The following is a 21,964-nucleotide window of genomic DNA, read 5'->3' as shown; positions in this document are numbered from 1 at the left end:
TTAAGGACTAATGAAAAGAATTTTTTTTACACTTACCACATCTGATTAAATCTCAGTTGTAATCTCAATTGTAACAAAAATTGATAACAAACTATTGTGTCCTAAATAATCGAATACCAGTAATTGGATTAAAGTTATATGGCTGGTCAATAATCTGAAGAAAAACAAGTTCTCTACATCTGTATATTGATATGAAAGGTCAATGATAACATGAAATCTAAAGGAATAAGTCAGTTGTACTGGGATTTTGCTGAACCGACACAAACAGTTCTTATGATAAATTGAAGATGTTAAAGTTCCTCTTATTTTTCGGCTTTTGCTGCTGCACTGTGTTGGGGGGGTGCCCAAGAGTGCCGAGTATCTACCACTCTAAAGTTGATAAATCACGTGGGGACCATGGATATCGCATCAAAATCAACGAAAATCCTGAAAAATATACATCTGGGAAATTATATACCCGTATGTGTCCATAACTCTCTGTAACACGTCCCAGTGCAATCCTAATTTTTACAGTGTACTTGATGGGGCCAAGTAATTTGAACAGACAAATTCAATACTTCCTGCGATTTGTTATAAACGTAGAGTCAAGCGAGAACCCTGAAGATATTTCTCCTCAGAAGGTGGGCAGTTTTCAGCTTTATGGGGACAATCACACCGCTTTCAATGAAGAATGTGTAAACACCATTTCCGAGAAAAATGCTCAACCCAAGACTGAGGTATTTTTCATGTGGGCTTCACCGCCTCCTGGATCTGGCTGTGTGACCTTTAGGTAAAAATTACTCTTCGCACCTTCATTATTAAACCTAAATTACCAGGGCAATGGTGCTGGAGGACGAATACCATTGGTATGCCGACGATGGTGGTCTGAGCAAGATATTCTGTGAGCAAACTGAGAAAGACATTAAGTATGACGAAAATGATTGTTGTGCTTGTGAAGAGGCCAAATACAGCGTAAGTCAACGCTATACCAAGATAAACTACATATAAAACTCCAAACTTTTCTCAGTTAACCTTTGAAGGGATTTGGTCCCAGAAAACCCATCCTAAAGACTATCCTACCCTGCTTTGGCTAACACACTTCTCGGACGTGATTGGAGCCTCTCATGAGAGAAATTTCACCTTCTGGGGAGAGGGTCAAATAGCCACTGAAGGGTTCAGGAGTTTGGCGGAATGGGGCTCAGTGAGGATGATGGAAACAGAGCTTAGGGCAAAGGCAAAATATTTGAGAACCATAATCAAAGCTGCAGGCTTATGGCATCCTCACGTGAATACTAACACTTCTACTAGCTTTAAGGTGGACAGAAGGCATCATTTAGTGTCTCTGGCTTCTATGTTTGGTGAGTATATCTACAATAATCGCATGAAAATGACTGAAAAGTTCGTATATAGGCCCCTCTCCCGATTGGGTTGTGGGCTTGAATGGATTCAATTTGTGCCTCAAAAACTGCTCTTGGATGCCTGAAGTTAACATCGATTTGTTTCCTTATGACGCTGGGACTGATAGTGGAATCACTTATATGGTACAAAGCCTTTAAAATTTGCATAGTGCTGTATTCTAGGTGAACTGTTTTAGTCTCCCAATGTAGAAACTAACCCTAGGGAAAGGATTTATCGCATTACCACTAGTTATCCTGAAGACCCCAGGGCTCCTTTTTACGACCCCTCAAAGAAGGAAATGGCCCCGCTGGCAAAGTTATACTTAAGAAGGGATAAAGTCATCCCTAAGCAGTGCGATGAAAGCTTCTTAAATGCACAGTTAGATGTGAGCGAGAATACTGAAGATACCGTTAGACGTAAGCCTCCCATGAAGACACAATTTTATATCTAAAATTAAAAATTCCAAGCTGAGTGTGCAGTAACAAACTACACATCTTGGAGTGATTGTTCAGTAACTTGCGGCAAAGGACTGCGAATGAGAACGAGGGAGTACTTACTCCCCCAAAAAGCTCAAATGTTCCAATGTAACAGACAACTGGTGTCTAAGGAGATGTGTGTGGCTGCTGTTGCCGAATGTGATGGGTAAATTTTCTCTTACTTATTTTAACCTCATATCGAAACCCATCGGTGTATCAGCACTAGAATCGAGGATGAATCTATAGAAGAAGAAGTGCCCTTAGAAGCTTTAGACCCTGCGGCCGGCGGAGTTTGCTCGACGAGTCCTTGGGGTGCCTGGTCTACTTGCTCTGAGAGCTGTGGAATAGGGTTCAAAATGAGGACTAGATTCTTTGTTGATAACATGGGAATGAAAAAATGCCCTCATATAACCACTGGTATGTAATAAATGTCCAATTGATTCTTGATAATAAGGATTCAAACAGTGGAGAAAGAAAAATGTATGGGACCTCCGTGCTCTGCTCAAAACGCCGAAGTTAAAGACCCGATGTGCCCCACTACCGATTGGAGTGATTGGAGTCCTTGCAGTGCGTCTTGCGGAAAGGGAGTGAAATTCCGCCAGAGGTTGCTTTTGGTGGTCCCAGAATTACAGCAAAAGTGCCAAAGCAAGGTGGAACTTATCCAACAGGCGCCTTGCATGGATACACCTGATTGCACCTTTGATATGGCTACTGCTAAAGGTTTTTGAAGTATCTTTTTGTCTGAAAATTGTCCTTTTATTTCTGTGTAATAGTGGTTTGCATGCAATCGAGCGACCAAGGACCTTGTCAAGGCTATTATTCCAGATGGCACTTTGACACAGACAAATTAACCTGCGTTCAGTTTGCCTATGGGGGATGCAGAGGCAATCAGAATAATTTTCTTACTTTCGATGAATGCATGAACACTTGCTCTGTAGTGAAAGGTATATATAGACTCTCACCACTCTAGTAAATTCTTATCACTGAAAGCAATAAATTAGATGCTCTTTCTGGACGAGCTCCCTCGTCTCCTCCATCATCAAGAGTTGACCCCCAGCCTCGCCCTCAAAGTAACCCGAATCTTCAAAATTCGAGACTGGAGAGCTTTGAGCATGCAGTAGATTGCATGGTGACGCCATGGAGTTCATGGACTGCATGCAGTGTCACTTGCGGTCAGGGCGTCGAGGAGAAGATTAGAATGATCAAGCGTCTTCCTCTTCACGGAGGACGGGCTTGCCCCACTAATTTGAAGAGGTCGAGAAGGTGTTATGGGCCCTTTCCTTGTTATTAGGAAGCATTAATATTTGAATTTAGATGGGGCATTGATAGTTCTATTAGGATATAAAATTGAATTTTATGATAATACATTGTTTATTTGATAAATAATACATTATATTAATTGTATAAATTGTACTAATAAAAATATTTTTATGAAGAAGATTTTGGAAAGTTGTACAATTTTATACGAACAAACTGGATCCAGTGACTTGTTGAAAAGTTCATTCGCCATATTTTTAAGAAAAGTATCAAATGTAAAATATCAAATTTGCTAGAAATCGTTTTAATGTCGTCTTCTATCTGAGTAATTACAGAACACGTAAAACGAGGTTAATGATATGTGCCTCAATTCTATTGTTTGAGCAATTTTATTATGTTTTCATTATTTTTCATCTGATCATGATTACCTCGTTCGCCATCGAATCAAGAAAAAACCTGAACACATTAAGAGCAATTTTATTCTTTATTAATGTATTATCGCTTTCCGTTAATTTACTTTGCCTTTATTGCTATTTCTATTACAGCCTCATATAGCCGATTTGCCAATATCTCTGTGCATCAAATTTGCATAAAGTAGCTTGTAAAAAGTAGGACGAAAAACGAGAAACAAACAAGCATTAATTCTCATTATTTCCCCAAATTCGCGCATGGTAGCTTTTGCCACAATCCCCAAATCATAAATAACTCATTTGTTAGCAGTTCAACATAAAACATAAAGTTTGCGAACCGTTTGTTAGGAAACAGCTATAAAATTGGCGAGATATGAGAGACTGAATCCCCTCGAAGACCCTATAATAAACGTCCAATATGTAACTACACACGTTATTTACATTTGCGTAAGAAGTAAGATAAATGGGACGCTCAAATAAGAGGGGGAAGAACATCGAGATCAAAATTTGGACTGTCAGAGTACAAAGTCGAAGGAAAGCTCTAACAAAAAAAAAGCGAATATTCTTGGAGGCAAAGGAACCGAGTAAAACGTTGGGGTGTTTTTGATAATAGATGTTTGTTGTCTCAATTTTTTACGTGTGTGCCTAATAAATCATATGTTAAGAGTCTGAAGTCGCATACGTCTGCAACATCCCAAGCAAACTAATTTCGAGTATAATATTTAAGCTCCTAATTAAAAGACCTTATTTAAGCCATAAAAAAGCGGATTTAATTAAAAAAAGCTGGAATATAATTGGGAGTTATGATAGTCTGGGGTCTAGTGAAATTTTGGTTTGATATAAAAGCTTTTCTTAAAATGAAAAGCCGATTGTTTGGGATATAAAATGTGTCGTAAAATCAACAACATGTTAAATTTTGCAATAATTAATTAGGTCCGTAGAGGGTTTTAACTGAGCAGCCTCTTCTATATGATAAACTAGTCAATATACTGCCAAGTGGCTCTAATAAGTCTATAGCACGAAACTTGCCAAAGGGCACTTCCGAATTAACTAGAACTGTTTGGTAAATTTACCTCGTAGGTACACATTTAAAAAGTTAACTCGAAACTCTCCGACCGGGTCAATTAAGACCCAAAAGCACTAAGCAGTTTACTCTATAATCAGAGTGGTGGGCCATGAAAGTGTTAAATTTCCCAAGTTTTTCGCTCCGAACCTTTTACCTTTTTTCCACTCACTCTCCCTCTTTTTTAAAAGGTTTGTTACTTGGAGAATGAGAGACCGCTCTGGAAATTTGATGCTTTGTAGGTTGAAAATGCAAAGAAAATTATAGGAATGTTGTTCTTTGTTTCATTAGGGGAGTAGCTAACAAGGTGGAATTTTTCTATTAACGGCGATTGGAGCAATTTGAATTTTGTGGAAAACATTACTTAATCAATCATGTGTCAATATTTTAACACGAAGCTGTCGAAATATTATAATTTTAAGATATAAAAAAGATTTTCAATAGCTTTCTTAGCAATCTGGTGGATGACAATTGCGCATGCAAAGAAATCTTGAAATAGTGGTGAATGTAAATTGTCGTTATCACAATTCGAAATATTTAGATTTCAAAAGGATTTAGTTACATTTTGAGCCAAGTCACAAGACGACTAATTTGATTTTTGTATTTATGTGAGTAGGGAGGCGGTTTTCAGGAATTTTTCGAAAGTTTTGAGGTATTTTGCCCTCTACATGACCCCGTGTTCGTTAATATTAAATATAATTCTAGTATAAGAAATGAACTGGCCCAACCATATTAGAGTACGAACACACACGATGCAACGGTCCTTAACAATGTATATGTAGTTACTGGAATTTTAGGTCTCGTAGGGATATTACAGAGCGAAGTTGCATGCGACGTTGCGAGTGGATTCTATTACTCGGCATGTCATCTATAACGTTCTCTAATTAAATGTTCATAGAACACAAAACAAGTTCCTGCAGGAAGTTTCGTTGCAGTATATTGCCGCGGAGCGTTTGAACTTTGCATTTGAACCTTCAGGGACTTACAGGGTTGACCTACAAAAGGGCGAAAGCGAAACGTCGTTATCAAATTTTCGAGACTGTTAATGACCGTCCACTCGGCAAAACACGCTCAAAGGAATGACCGCTGAAAATTTCCCTTCAAATTTGCCACAGAAGGGCCAATTGCATTTTGATAGAGTTCCGTGTAAGCGGGCCTACTCTGTAGTTAAACGAAGTAAAACTCGGCAAGGTTCAAGAGGTGGAAATTTGGTGATAAAATCGGATTAAGTTGAAGCACACACTACCTGGAATTATTATTAACGTCTGTGAATTTTCCATTTTGCAATAAGTCCTAACCGAGATCGTTCAGTAGGTTATTGAGCCTCTGTTGCTTTCAGCGCTTGATTAAATTGGAAAGTAACTCAATTGGCAGAAGCTTTTATGCTGAAGAGGAACTTACTTAAATCATTAACTCGATAAGCAAAAGCTGATAAGGGTAAATGCTGAAAGGACAAGAAAGTGTACTTTCAATATTGTCCTTTGATCTCTGCAAGGGGCACTTAACATTTCTCCCTCCTGAGATGTATGTATGTGCGGACTAATAGGATATGTGTCTAAACAAAATATGGCACTATTGCCCTTGGACTTTGGACGTCTAGCAGATATACGTGATCTAAATAGCCCTAGGTCAAACAATCACTGAACAGACACATATATCGCAAACAATACGGGTTTATGGCAAATAATGTCAGCTATAGCCAAGGAGGATGACTGATGATGGTGCATTGTGGCCTTAGTTCTAGAGAAAACCTTCGATCTTATTCTCAGAATCCACTCCCTTGAATTTAATAATGTTGGAATTAACACGTTATCAGAGACAAAATAATTCGATTTTCTTCGTCTCAAACCTGAATATACACGTCTCGTCAACTCGTGCATTAAACCGAATATGGAGCACATTTTGCAATGACAAATAATCTGTATATGAATTTTTCATGCGTATTTCGGAAAATACATATGTTGAAAGGATTTTCAAGATGATGTATATTTTCTTCACTAGGCAGACGGCGAGTTGAATTTTCTGACACATCCGGTGCTGCAGATAAATTATTAATATGCCTAAATGTGCCGACTACGCTCATTTCTGTGTTGGTGTCCATTGGGAGGGTTAAACCTAAAATGCACATGAAGGTCGATGTTCTTTGTTTCTTTGCCTGGAATTTCCTATTTGAAAGGCTTCGTAACTCTTACTGTTTTAAAAATCGACCATCAAATGGGGACGCGCCGCGCTAGAAGAGGATCGATAAGGGCAGTTGACACGTAGCGGCCGCAATTCAAAAAGTGTCAAAGGCAGGCGGGCCAATCACAGGCGGAGGTCCAAAGGCTAAAGCTTGCATAAGTTAACTGGCCTTATTTATTCGATTCTATTATTGATTTTTTTTTTCATAAAAGGGTCGGCTTAAAAGTAAATTTAGAGCAAACTAAACCCAATAATGGCTTTATTAGAGAGAATCTGAACTTGTTCAAAGACAAAACCAGGAAGATAACGAGCGTGCTAAAGTCTAGCTTTAGTCTTTGTCAGGAAGCTGTGAAGCGTAAGCACAAAGTAAAGTGCTTTTGTGAGGTATCGTGCCTTTGTATATTTCCTATATATTTCACATAACGTTTGTCGGGGTGAGCAGCTCTTACCAGCGAATGATTACCTAACGCAAAAGAGGACTTTTTAAGTTTACTTATTCTGTGTATCCCGCAATTTAGTTTAAACGTCGTTAGTGCTTAACCATTTACTCGCAGATTAAACGATTAAAGTTGTTAAAGTAACTGTGAACTCGAATTTCCACACCGCAAAACTTCCATATCTAATTTGCAAGTGCATTACTTTCTGGTAAATTATTCCAAGCGTGCGGATAGTTGTATCGAAACAAGTAATGAATATGATGAAAGTTGTTGGGAGATTTTGCTAATTTCCTCCAAACTTCTTGGGAAGTTTGTCTTTAATGCTACGGAGAGTATTTCAAGCAGAACAGAACCTGTCTCAGATATCAGATTATTGTTTGGAGGGAAGACGTATTCATGGGAGTTAAACGCGAAGTGATGAATTGGTATGTCAAGTAGTGCTTCATCATGTTTTTGAAGTTTAACCTTGTTTGCAATTCCAGATTTCTCTGGCAAAACTTTCGAATCCAATTTACAACAATCCCGCTCCAATTTTTGCCATTCGACAAAGCAAGAATGCAGGGCCCTAACGAAATAGAGCTGAACCGGGACGTGATGCTAATAATATACATATTCTAAGAGGGTCCTAAATCACAGACAAAGACTGGAAGCAACATAATGACCGAAATTTATTGAACCATAAACTCCATTTCCGGGCGGCAGAAGTCTTAGAATTGGAAAAGTCAAACTCCGGGGCTCGTAATTGTAATGACCCGTTCGTTATCGTATAACTGACGTTGCGAACTGCGAAGTTTCCCCGATTTAAACCATTTAAGACGACAAAATGTGTTTGTTACTATAACTAGGAAGAAATTGATAGCCGCGAGTTAGCTCTTCTACTTTGGATATGCATTCGCCATTGAGTCAAGAAAACAGAATCGGGCGATTGTTTGGATGTGATTCTGGTCGATTGGTCATGAACGTTTAAACGCTTGTAAAACCTTTAGGATGACATATTTATTCTCGCCAGATTTCTCAAAAGCTGCATCGATTCTCTACCGCTCAAAATTTTCTCTCTACCCCAGAGACCTTCGTCTAACTTGGGAGACGTTGTATGTAAAGCCTCTAAATTGGACTAATTAACACTTTTATGTAGCGATTTCTAGAAAACATTTTGAGTGATAAATGTAAACTAATAGAAAACGACCCTTTCTTGACGCGCCCTTATTGTTTATCCTGAGTTAAAATTTAATTCTTTGTTTCTGGTCTGCTGGGCCCAAAAGGAAACAACATTAATCTCAGTCAAAGCTGGGCATTAACAAAGGGCGCCACAGACATACACCGAATGGCAACGATATACTCTATCGATTCCAATTTATTTCCAAAGTGGATATCTCTTTATCCTATTAAATCCATTTCTGTTTGATCTCTCGTGTCTAGATGAATGATTAACCCCACTGTGCATGGATCTGCAACACCTAGTCCCTTCAAAAGAGGTCCCCGGTTTTGGATTTATAATTGACGAAACAGAATTCCTGAACGTTCTGGCAACAGGGCTTATTTCCTTTCGGGAAACTAGGTAAACAGTGACGAATCGCATTTGTCAACAAAGGAGCGTAAGCTTATAGTAGTACCGGATCACGGCACTCCTACGTTGCAACGTTTGGTTCGATTTTCTCAGATTCAGGAAATTGTACTTGGACCTGGTAGAAACGAATAAAAAAGAAAGGTGTCACGAAAATCGTGTACTCCGAATTAAACTTAGAAGACGAACTCTCGCATTCTTTATCGTCTGCATTTAATGGAAAGTGGAGTATCGTTTCCGACGCCGAATATAGTATGTCTCCTGCTTAAGAGACCACTTTACTTCAACTTCACGCCCCGCAGGATCCATACAAGGGGCCAAAACGGCCACTTAAGACTTATTACGCTTTTGTTTTGCTTTTGAAACTGCTTGGAAACTTTCCAAGTAAAATTTGATTTAGGCAATATTGAGGGGGTGCTTTTGTCACTGATGCAGCTGGAGATGAAGTATGGCGGCCGTTATAGAAGGAATAATTCCGTCTTCGTCCCTTTAAATTGCTTTGAGTTCACAATTACATTTATTAACACAGAGAGACAGCGTAATGTAATTTTTAATGCCCCAGATAGCACCAGTCGTTTTTTAGAATCCACTTTGCTTCACGCCTGGCGAAGTTCCTGGCGGAGACCAAAGGAGCACTTAAGACATATTTCGCCTTTGTTTTGCTTTCAAAGTCATCGGGAAGTTTCCACGGAAAATGGAACTTGACTGAGATGGTACAGGAGATTCGAGAATTTAATCGAAATGAATATGCTCTCAGCAGTGGAATTTTTTGGAGAATGGGGGACATGGGATGCTTGGCGTAACATCTAAAGTTAACAATCCGCCTCAGGGGGTTAGTTGAGTCTAATGATTATCACCAGTGCCTACCTCCTGCGCTAAAGTATTTGTTATGCACTTTCAATTTTAAATTCGAAGTTCATCCCCAACGGCGAGGGAGATGAAGTGCACACGTACTCCCACGAGAGAGTGCGGAACAGCCGCTAGTCAGTCAATTCAAGGACATTTGAAACTCCCATGGTTGAAGTCGAAGAACCCCTGCGACTCACAGAATTGTGATTGCACCACTGCGAGATTTTCAACTCTTTTCGGCGTGAGTGTCAATTATGTTTCAACCCCCATAACGAGATCATACGTGTAAAGTTATCCTTTCATCAGCATTAAACAATGTGACAAGGAAAGTTGCTGTTACCACCCTTTGTCTAATTAATAATGATAAATAGCTGAGCTGGAGTGTTATCCTTGTCAGCGTGGGCTAAAATTAGGACTTGTTTCTCAGGATAAACGTCCCGGCAATTCGCTTTAAAACTGTAATTTTTAACCCTGTTTCCGGATTAAAATTATTCATCATACTCTGGAAAATTGCCACAATAAATGGCAACAGAGTAATTTGCTTTTGTGTAAAAAAAGTCATAATCTCACATCACCACCCGTGTTACCAGGTTCGGAGCAACGATTTTGCGTTTGAATCAGCCCAAAAAATTAATGTAATGGGCCTAAATCGGGACTTGGTGCGGGCCACAGGCGCTCACCGTCCCGACCATCGACGTGGAAAATTCACATTCCAGAACTGCATCAGCTGTATAGGGTAATAACGCCATGTTGAATTAACCAATCACACCTGGATTATGCGTAGCGGGTGCCCCAGAAATAACGGGACAAATCAGTATTGGGTGCTGGCGGGTAAAAATGAACGATTCAGCTAAACTTGAGACCTTTTCGGATTCAAGTTGGTTATCATGGTGCGGGGTATTTTCGCAATAAGCGACAACGGAGCAGCGCCCTTTTGTTGGACAAGCCAAGACGTCGTCCTGTGGTCACCATGTTGCCAAGGTCCGACCAAGTTTTGGCCTTTTTTTTTGCGGAGTGAACTGCAAAATGATTTCTCAATTCACAAACAAACTACACTCCCATAGAAATTTCCTTAAAGGTCTCACGTTAAGGCACTTTAGGGCAGCCATTCAAATTCCGGCAGGGCATTTCATAATGTCAATAGAATATTTGGTGCGAATTTTGAACACGAGACACGTAACAGCTGTTTGTAACGTCAAATAATGACGACGGCGTCGGTTTGATGTGAAATCTGAATGAAAAGTACCCTAAACGAGATACTTTTCGGCATAAAGCAACGGAGTTTTATTCGGGGAGCTGATATATTCCTATCCGAACACCCTAAAACATAAAACCCTCCCTTAAAGAGGATTAGAAAGCTCGGGGTTTCGGGCTCTTGTACGGGAAGGTTGATTCGGGGGAACTATGTTCCAGGCGAATATCAATGATCGTTATTTTGCTAGGGACCAGAGTAAATAAAAACAAATCGAGATGTATTTGAATTGTGTCCGGATGATACGGGATTTCTTTGTTTGTTCCAATTGTTTGCTTGGTGTCCCCTTCCGATGAACTCTTGTGAAATCGCTTCTTCGCTTCTAGCGATACGGCAACGATCTAATTTGAACGCGCAACATCCTCTATAATAACACAATCGACCATCATTTCCCAAGTGTGGTTTTATTTACGTTACTGTCTCTGACTCGTTTCCTTGTTTTTTTTTTTATTTCTGCATGACTAATTCCTACACCCCAAAAATCACAAACTATACAATAGCAATGAAAAACGATATAGGTATTCACTGGGTGTGACGGGACCGACTCCTCCGAAGTGCAATCACCTGAGTTTGATGGTACAGGCACCCACTCAGGACAAGTTGGCATCGAGAAGATTCAGAAATCTGGCCAATCTCAAGAGACCTGATGAAGATGGTTGGGCTCCGCTGGTCTCAGGAACTAAGTAAGACTTCATCAGGAAGGTGGAATCGCCCGTTAAATTTCTAGGTGTTCTGAACCACCATGGCTTCTTAATCCGGCCCTGTCGGCAGATAGCCTCATCATTTCGTCTTGAGAATTAGTTGGCTTGTACCGCATAAAGTCATTTCCTGTTGTTTGCAATTACTCCATCCTCCCAATGAAACAATGCACAGGATATAATCGAGTCATTCTTGTTTTGACTAGAGCCTTCAATGGCCAAAACGACCAGGTAATTACCAGTACTCGCACTTACGTAAAGCACACTATTATTTTTGGGCCACGGGTTGATGATCCATGATGAGTACAGATCCAGGAAAAATTGATATGACAATTCTTTTTACGTCTTAACGTTACGTCTTGCGGCGTACGCTAACGAACTATAACCCTGGTTTCATACGTATAGAAAATAAAGAGACGAGGGAGACTTTGGCTGGGCGATGTACAGGGCGGTTTACGTAAGATGGTGTGCTATCTCATTTTAAAAATCGCAAAGTTTAGAAAAAAGCTGTTTGCTTTTTCAGGAATTTTTATTTTTTAATATTTTCGAAGTTGCCCGTGCCGTAATAAAAACAATAAAAAAAAAATTAAATATCGTATATTGTATTTGGGTTACCAATGCTGATTCTAACAGTAACTTTTGTTTCTGTTATAAAATATGAGAAGTTTTTAGCAGTTTTGGAGTGAATTCAATTTAAAGGGATGATGGAAGGAGAAATAAACTTTTTAAAATTATTATAATAAATTTAGGTAATAGTAATTGAATCGTTTGAAAACTCATTCAGTTAAAACCAATGGGTCGTTCTGCAAAAATATATTTTTAATTTTCGAGAAGTTTTATACAGAGTGTGGAAAAAATATCCAAACTTCACATTTCAAATGCCTTGAACTCTGTTTCAGTCATATATGTGGAATAATAGTAATAAGTTTTTAAATAATTATTCTATAAAGAAATGTTTTAAGTAAAAGTTGCAAGGCTACTTTGTTGTACTTTTTTGATAACCTCCAACTTTTATTTTCCAGATATGACCCTTTATTTCTGCCTCGTTTTCTGAAATGTACACTTTTTTGGACATGCAGATGCATTGAGGTTTTTTGGGGTTAGATAAGAAAAATATCGAGAAAAAAATATTTTCCTCATTTCATTAAAAAAAAATTAATTCAACCAGAAAGGCAAAATAATAAAAACACCTTGTATATGTTTTAAACATTAAGCAAATAGTATTTCCGGAAATTCCGATTTTTAATTAAAAAAGAAGTGGTACCAAATTTTTGCTTGGTGAAATAGAGTGGCCAGCCTGTCTACGTGACTTAGATCCCTGCGATTTTTTCCTTTAGGCCATTTAAAAGGTCAAGTTTACAAAGATCGGCCAAATAACATAGATGACTGGAGGGCTTATATTGTGTAATTGTATAATGCAATCAATCCGGTAAAGCACGTATATATGTTCAAGTTAAAAGATCATTCACATAAAGAATACTACTATTGTATTTGGATATCGACGGAAGCCATTTTGAGCAAATCCTTTGAACATTAAATAACAATTAATTCTTGTTAGCCGTAATTTGTTATTTTGCTTTTCTGATTGATTTTTTTTTAAATAAAATAAGATATTTTTTTTTTCTTGAAATTTTGTTATCTAATCTCAATAAAATTTGATACGACTGTATATGCAAATAAGTGTAGATTCTATAAAATAAGTGAGAAATAGAAGGTGAGATTTAAAAATATAAAAATTGGATATCTTTGGAGTGCTATGGGGCAAAAAAAAACTTCAAGGTCATGAAAAAGTGACAACACAATTGTCTTGTAGCTTTTACTTAAAACATTTTTCGACTTAAAAATTATTTAAAAAGTTATTGACGTTATTCCCTACATGTATAATATGTATATGACGGATCCTGTACATAGGTAAAACCAGTTTAGATGGAAATATAGGAGTTGTGTAAGTGGAACAAGGACCGCATAAGGTTGGATATGTCTACGTCAAAGGACAACTATGTGGCTTAAGACGGTAACGGTGGAAGTGGGCGGAGTTGGTCCGGCCGGCTTCTGCACTTTGATTTTTGGATTAATATTGATTTGGCTGTTTTCGCGCTTATGGGTATTTTAAAAACTCTCGGAGTAAAATTAATTAATGGCCCCCGAAGTTCCCAGATCTGTTACCGAATGATTACTTTCTTTGGGGATATGCAAATCAACAAATTTACCTGCATTCGCACGAACGTGCCAGAAAACTGAATTAATTTAGTACGAAAATTACGGAAGTATCCTTATCGAAACATTCGGAAATACATGACATGCATTTTATGACAGATTGAGATACAATTTAGAATAAGGAAGTGGTTTATTTGAGAATTTGCTAAAATAATTCGGATTTAGTGCTTTACTATTCATGACGTTGTTATTAGAATTTTGCTTGGTTAGTTTATTAGGAAGAACATGTTTATATCTCGTAAGATAAGACAAGATCAAACAGAGATAAGAAACTAAGACGTGCATCAAGGAGCGTAGTTACGTATCCGTTTGATAATATTTACTCATGCCTTTAACATTTGCCACGCTACAGTTGATCGGTACCGAAAGAATGTATAAAAGAAATCGGTATCAAAAGGTTATAAACAAATATTCCAATATTAGCTAATTTAAGTAATCATATTCGTTAATGACGTAACTAAGTTAAGCAATAATGGGGAAATGTAGAATAATTTATAAATGAATAGAAATTCTAAACTAATTTAATCCGTCATTAGACCGTATTATGAGTAAAAATTCTGAAATGGTGAGTGATCCGGCAAACACCAGACCGACTCCGCCCACTTTCACCCTTACCGTCTCATGCTACGTAGTTGGTCTTTATCGTAGGCATTATGCGGTCCTTTTCACACTTGCACAATTCCTCTTTTCACTTGAACTGGTTTTACCTGTATGTTATATATCTAAACTGGAGAAATCTTACATATTTAACTGATTAATCTTATGATCATCATTTTCTCTATTTAAATCACTAATTGCATTTTTGTCATTAAATTAATTTATAATTATGGAGATTTATTCCTTAACTACATTGTAGATTGGTATTAGTATAGTAGATTGATATATTACCTAAAAGGTAAGCTGAGCATGTAAGATCTCTTTATTTTGGATATACAGGGTGTCTCTAAAAGTTCTGTACAAAATTCTACCATCAATTTATGGCCGAAAACATAACGATTCAACCCAATTTACCTTAGTCCAAATGTGGACGGTTTTGAAAATACAGAACGTTAAAATGATCATTAAAAAATGGAAAAATGGACAATTAATTAGTCCGTTTGTAATGGTACTATCTGAACAAAATGTCGCATCGGGAGATTTTTAGGGGAGGGAAATCAGAATCCGTTTACATTTCCGATGTACATTGTAAAGGGTGCTGACAGAGCTAGGTGAATTCTTTTTGAAGGAGCATCAGTTTTTTTATCATCCCGTATAAAGTTTATTTATAACTAAATTTGTGTTTTTCTATGTACACATTTTTTGAAAAAAAATATCATGGGACAAGCCTCTCGGGCCGTTTTTTCTTGAGATACTTAAATGTTAAAGTTCGATGGATGTCTTGAAAAATTAATTTACAGTACGTACTTATTCGTACAATACACGAAAGTAAATAAAAAAAAGGATTTAGGTAAATAAAAATATGAAAATTAAAAAAAAATTATAAGAATTAAAGAGTAATTGACTACGTCGTTCCAACTGTATGAATAAATGAAATATAATTTATTATAAGACATGCAAACTTTAAACTTTAAGTATCTCAGGAAGGAACGTCCCTAGGAGTTGGTATCAAGATACCTTTTTCATAAAATATGTATGAAAACCCAAATTTAGTCATAAATATATTTTATACCAGGTGTTAAAAAAGTTACGTTTCTTTAAATAGAGTTCATCTAGCGCTCACAGCAACCTTTACAATATGCATTAAAATGTAAGCGGATTCTGATGTCTCGCCTTTAAAAATCCTCTGATGCGACATTTTATTTAGGCAGTAGCGTTACAAATGAATTTTTCATCTTTTTTTAAATTTTTAATTTGACGTCCTGTATTTTGAACACTATTCACTTTTGGACTAAGATAAATTGAGCTGAGTTGTCATGTTTGCGTCTCAGAAATTTGCGGTAAAATTGTGTAGACACCTTTTAAAGACACCCTGTATAACGTAAAAAATTAGAAAATTTTCAAGTTTTTCAGCGGCATATTTTTACCCTCCTATATTACTCCTTAAGGCGCAATTTTGCACCAATTTAGCCGACTTCGTGTTTCGTATAATAACCGAAATCCCCTTGGTTAAGCTGCAGGAACGGGTATCCTATATAGTATATATATAATTCGAAAGTAAATTAAGAGAAGAATTTGTCATGAAAGAATACCGGGTATTTCATAAAAAAAACGAGTTTGAGGAACGTGAAATGTGGAGTGTAATTTTTTTTTCACACGCTGTATAATATTTCACAAAAGTTAAGAATATACTTTAGAAGAACGATCTTTTATTTTCTGTTGAACAAGTTTCCAAACGATTAATTTAATGCTATGTGAATATAATGACAATTTTGAAAAGTTCATTTTTCCTTCGATCTTTACTTTAAATTGAATTAATTCTAAAACTGTTAAAAATATGTCATACTTTGTAATAAAAAAATACTTATAGTTAGAAACAGAATTCGCAATAAAGCATAGAATTTTCTGTTCAAAAAAATTATATTTGTCACGTCATAGTTTTCTGCATCATCCTGTAACTCCGAAAATGTAAAAAAATAAAAATTCATTAAAAACTGAATAACTTTTATATTAAACATTGTCCTTAGCATTACGACTTTTGAGATAAGATAATGGACCATGTTACGATGACCAACCTGTACAATTAAAACCAAGTTTAACCGGTAGATATGGATCCTCGCATAACTAACCTGAACCCAAACAATATCTAACTAGCCCCCCTTGGCCTTGTTCCCCACTCAGGTATTAACCCTCAAAAGTCAGCATCAACATCACAAACGTCACCCTACAAAATTCTTGAACGGCGTCTCGAGATGGACGTTGAGGACAAACTGGATGAGGACTTCCTTTTCTTCACGAACTTCACCAGCACCTTCCTCAAACGCATCAACGATCGCAATGTCTTCAGGAAGTGCATGGAGTGGATTTTGAAGCTCTGCACCGAGCCCTGCGAAGGGGTAGACAGGAAACGATGCAGGAATATGTATCTGTCCAATCTACTGGTGCACATGCAGAACGAAAAACTGGAAGAACCGTTCTTGCGGCCCCCATTTTCTGTGGATATATCTGATGCCATGGAGGTAAACTATTTCTTTGTAGTACTCCCTGAAGCTTATAGTAATGCTTTTAAAGGTATTTTGCAGCATCCCTGACTCGCTGGAAAAGCCCGCGTGGCTGGACGACTTGGAGTTAGACTTAGGGAATGTCAGTGGTTATCCAGATAAGAGTGGCAGGACCTATTTTGCCACGAAAACTCTGCCAAATGAACAGGGAGCTTTCGCCTATATCGGCGTGAGCCTCACAGGTAAAATGTCACGATCATGTCTTCTACAGTGCCATCATTTCAAAACTGCCCAACCCCAATATTTTTCGCAGCAAAGGAAATTAGTTTGAATCAAAAAACACATCAACCTAGATGGAGGGGGACGTTGACGTCGACAGTATGCGTTGTATTGTAGGGCTCGCCTCCTTGCCCCCAGGTACCCCACCTGAAATTTTTAAATAGCACCCTCGGCATGTAGCACATCATTTTGGAGGTCTTAAAAACTCCGATTTATTTCCATTTAGGAAACTCAAATCAGTTAATCCGCTCTCCGAAAGAGTTAAAAATAGATGTTGGAACATTCTTGTATGTCTAAAATGTTTCTTTTCATTCGTTTGCATTACAGATTTTTTCTTTGTCAGAGAGGAGAGGTAATAGAGTCTCGTATCTTTGTTTTTGTCAACTTTCGTAATTTATCGCAAAATGTTTTCCTGCCTAGACAGAATTATATTAAATTTGTCAACTACCTACTTACCTGTGAGTTAAAGTGAAAGCGATAGATTCGTAATGGTGTATACTTTAGAAGAAAGAACCGAAATTAATTTTCTGCATAATGCTGAAAATGGGAGTGTTCATAGGACAGCTCGGGTTTTTAATCAAAGGTATTCTGAGAAAAATGCAAACTACCGACATGTGCTGGACTTTGTTAAGTAATTTCAACCAACTGGTTCCGTCCGCAACAAAGTAAATAAGCCGCCCAGAGTTGTTAATGAAGCTGCACAGCTTGAGATTTTGGGCCATTTCAGTATTAACCTTACCACTTTAATTTCACAAGTGGTTCAATTGACAAATATTCCAAGTGGTTCCATTCATAAAGTTCTCATACTAAACAAGTTCTTTCCTTACAAAGTGCGCATTCTTCAAAAATTCCGAGAAGACGACTGTGATCGAAGAATTCAATTTTCCGAAACAACGACTGCGAGAATTGAAACTAAACCGAATTTGATGCAGCATATTTGTTTCAGTGATGAATCGACTTTTTTCTTGAATAGCTTTGTAAATAAATATAACTTATACATTGGGACAATGAGAATCCTCATATGTTTCGAGAAGAGCCATACGCAGTTTCCTCAAAAGTTCAACGTCTGGGTTGGAATTCTGGGGTATGAAATGATAGGGCCAATTTTTATCGAAGGAAATCTAACTGCTGCATCGTATTTCAATTTATTGCAAAATGAAATCGACTGACTCATTCCACAGTTCTCAGAAAGCGAGCTCGATGAAGACGGAAACCTTTTTTGGATGAACGAAATTTACCTTTTTAACATGATGACGCACCACTACACTACGTATTATACGTCCGATAATGGCTGAATGAAAGGTTTCTTGACAAATGGGTCGGAAGAATGGCCGGCGAGATCGCCAGATTTAACGCCTTTAGATTTCTTCCTCTGGGGTTAATTGAAGACGATTATATGCAAAACTGCCACGACATATTTAGAATCTACGAAATAGGATTACCGTCGCATGGAGGTTAATTAATAGAGACACATTTCAGAACGTGAGATAACAATTCGAGAACAGGTTGTAGCTTTGTTTGGCCAACAATGGTGAGCAGTTTGATCACCCAATAAAGTAAAGTTTTGGCGATTAAACTCACTTCGCTCGTTGGATTTTAGGTTTCAATGATTGTAATTTTGTCTCTTTAGAAGAACGGTTCAACCGATTTTAGGTTTCAAAGCGGTAATAAATCGGAGTTTTCAAGGCCTTTAAACTGATGTGCTACAAGCTGAGGGTGCTATTCAAAAATTTTAAGTGGTGGTACTTGGGGGCAAGGGGCAAACCCTGAAATACAATTCGCACTGGTTTTAATCGTCCTCCACGACATCTGAATTGACGCGTTTTTCGGACAAAACTAATTTCCTTTGCCGGAAAAAAATATTGAGGGTAGAAATTTTTGTAAAGGTGGCAGTGCGCATCAACGAGATGCATCGCGTTTTCAGGCAGCGACTGGATGAACCCCCCAATGGCCGCAGGGGATGCGACCCTTCACGGGCCAGCCACCATGGAGGATCAAATAGCACAAACATACCGTGAGCATACCCCTGAATACCAGATAGGGAAAATCTTGGCCAAGAGAAAGAACCCTGAAGAAAGACAAAGAGTCTTAACCTTCTACGATACACTGCTGCAATTGCTCGCTAATGAGCTGAGTGGCGAAGCCCCGGAATTTAATGAAACCGTGGAAGGACTCCTAGGACAGCTTGTCGCAGATCTAAAGGATAAAGGGCAATACGACAACTTCTGCGCGAATATGAACGACTACGAAAAGAGAACGGAGCTGCTGGTGACTCTCTATGATAGAATCAAAATTAGGAGAGATAAATTGGCCGCACGAGAGGAATTCCTGGACGACACCGAGCAAAAAGTGATGCGGCAGCTCTTCGAGGTGCCCCAAGTTGAACCTGACGACGAATACCAACTTCCTGCAGCCATGTGGCAGCAGGCGATTGAAAAGATGCCCCACAGGCGCCATATGGAGGCTTTGAAGCAAAAATATCCAAACACTGTAGTAAAGAAATTCATAAGTTACTTAACGTCTTTCAAGGAAGAAATCGTTGAGCGCGTGCATAAGAGGCACCAGAGAATTGCCACGCAAATGAAGAAGGACCTCAGGAACGAGACAGCGAAAAAGAAGAAAGAGGTGGAGGAAAAGGAGATCACTTGCATCGAAACCGAGAAAGTGTACAGGGCCGTTACGGAGCATTGGAGAGAGACCAAGTCTGCTGTGAAGCACAACAGGAACCAGCAAAATATCGAGGGTAGTGACCACACTCTTCTATATGCAGAGCTGAGGGCCACGGCTCTGGATGCTCAGAAATTGGTGGAGGAAGAGGACGCTAGAGGCAAATTCCTGGCTGAGCAAATAAACAATGTGGCGGAGCAGAACGATATCGTTAAAGAAATTCATGACGAATCCATTAAGAAATGGAAGAGTGACAGCGCGAAGATTCTGAACAGAATCAGAGAGATCAACGAAGCTATCAGACGGTACAAGAGGAGGATTGAAAAGTTCAGACTCATGGAGAAGTCCACCGGGATGATTTTGAGCAAAACACTCTCAGGAGAGCTCTATTTCTGATTGTTAATATTCCACCGCTGTCTTCGAGCTGTGATTTATTACTTTATCGTTAAATCGACCGAAGTCTGTTTTTGCTAATGCATTGATTATACAACACCTCAGCAATATTGCAGCAACCTGTAAGCTGTAATTTGGCCGATGCAAATTGAATGTTCGGCTGGGAACGATCTGCTTTACAATAATGATGGTGTGGAACATTTCGCCAGATAATTTTAGGTAGGTGCTCATTGTGCTCACACAGTAACAAAAGCCAGTTTTAGGTAGTTTCCAACTCGAATTAGGCAACAGTTAAGTTGTACACTAAACAAAGGACCCGAGATTAGGGCTATTTGATGCGATACTCTATGAATTCCAAGCGGCCCGAAGTTGGAATTGAGTTATCAGTGGCTGGGAAAAAGACTAGAATAGACGAAATCTCGGTTGAATTCTATGGAACACTATCCCAGCCAAACCTTTCTTGAATTTTTGTAAATTTGGATTAAGGTTCGTGTTTTCTTAACTGGGGGAATTAACTCATGCCCTCGGGCAATAGGGGCGCAACTGCATATTTGATGAAACTCCAGGCTATAATAACTCGTTTTTTCGCACTGGAGGAGCACAAAAGCGAGCACTCACTATCGCGTATTACGCACGACGGTGAGGTTAATCCAGAGCATCCATTTCAGAAACAACTTATACTTAGAAAATTTTTATTCTCCTGCCGCCATAAACCCGAAAACGAGGCAACTTCTTTTATGGGACGGCACAGGGTTAGAGCCAGATTATTACGCGTTAAGCACTTCCAAGGCACATCGCTCAATGCAAATAGCCGTGGAAAAATCTCAGAAGATTACGAGCCCATTGCAACTTTATGCCTCATTCCAGCCCTGCGTCCAATTAACTTGGACACCCCATAGGCCGGCTTCGATCCCATTCGATCGCAGCAGTTCGGTTCCCCTCGGGTCAATTAAACGCAGGGAGAAATCGGAAATGTCAACGGGACGGATGTTGGGCCTGCAGCGAAATATCCTAGTGGCGCCATCTGTCGCGTCTCTCTAATCTTGGAAAAGAGCATTTCAACAGGGGCTGCGGTCCTCAGCAGCCCCGAGGGTCCAGTTGAGCGGAACTCAGGGACTCTTGGCAAGTCCTCTCTAGGGAGAGGAGAGTTTTAATTAAAACTCTTGTTTATGTCTTTTATGGCGCTTCTTAGTATATCTGCTTTTTTGATTTTCTTACTCCCTGCCATTGTTGGTCTCTCGCTCCTACAATGTGAATATGTGGCTTCTCTGTCTTTAGCACCGATTCTAAATTCACGGAAATAGCTATGGTAAATTGTTGTATAGAGTGTCCCAGGTGTATGCAGGGTTATTGTTTAAGTACGCAGCCAAACTTCACAGGGTGACTTTTTGAGCGATTTTAAGGCGAAAAGTTTGTGTAAACATAGGTCTGGTGATGCTTTCCCTTCAAGATACAGGGCGTCAAACTTTTTCTTTTCGATCGTTTTTTCGCCAAAATCTTAATAATCTTTTGGTCAATTTTGTTGAAATTTGGCACTGTTATTTATGAGCCACATAAAAAACTTTAAATTTTTTCGCATTAAATGGCCAAAAATACAATTTTTTTGTATTTTCAATTTAGAAACCTTAAAAGGCAACTAAAAATTTTCTAATTAGAATTGAAAATGTACATATGGGGCTAATCTATAGCTATAATAATTCTACGGGATTTATTATGAATATAGGTAACTATTTTATTTTCTAAAAT

At 38.4% G+C, this 21,964-nt stretch overlaps 2 protein-coding genes across 2 annotated transcripts; both read left to right on the top strand.

Annotated features, from left to right (window-relative positions):
• Nucleotides 1-221: 221 nt before the first annotated feature.
• fat-spondin (extracellular matrix protein f-spondin) lies at nucleotides 222-3,293 on the top strand. Its single transcript, XM_066290523.1, has 11 exons — nucleotides 222-459; nucleotides 514-769; nucleotides 816-951; nucleotides 1,007-1,337; nucleotides 1,390-1,520; nucleotides 1,574-1,793; nucleotides 1,845-2,019; nucleotides 2,074-2,270; nucleotides 2,319-2,573; nucleotides 2,627-2,797; nucleotides 2,855-3,293. Exons 1-11 carry the CDS (start codon nucleotides 288-290, stop codon nucleotides 3,142-3,144), a joined length of 2,334 nt encoding a protein of 777 aa, XP_066146620.1. The 5' UTR covers nucleotides 222-287; the 3' UTR covers nucleotides 3,145-3,293.
• A 13,202-nt stretch (nucleotides 3,294-16,495) lies between these two features.
• On the top strand, nucleotides 16,496-20,423 carry LOC136343523 (uncharacterized). Its single transcript, XM_066290290.1, has 3 exons — nucleotides 16,496-16,897; nucleotides 16,950-17,121; nucleotides 19,083-20,423. The coding sequence occupies exons 1-3, from the start codon at nucleotides 16,631-16,633 to the stop codon at nucleotides 20,219-20,221; spliced, it is 1,578 nt and encodes a 525-aa protein (XP_066146387.1). The 5' UTR covers nucleotides 16,496-16,630; the 3' UTR covers nucleotides 20,222-20,423.
• Nucleotides 20,424-21,964: the final 1,541 nt, after the last annotated feature.

Source organism: Euwallacea fornicatus, chromosome 15 (genome assembly GCF_040115645.1).
Source record: "Euwallacea fornicatus isolate EFF26 chromosome 15, ASM4011564v1, whole genome shotgun sequence".
NCBI classification, from domain to species: Eukaryota; Metazoa; Arthropoda; class Insecta; order Coleoptera; family Curculionidae; genus Euwallacea; species Euwallacea fornicatus.
This window is presented reverse-complemented; position numbering and strand designations above follow the sequence as displayed.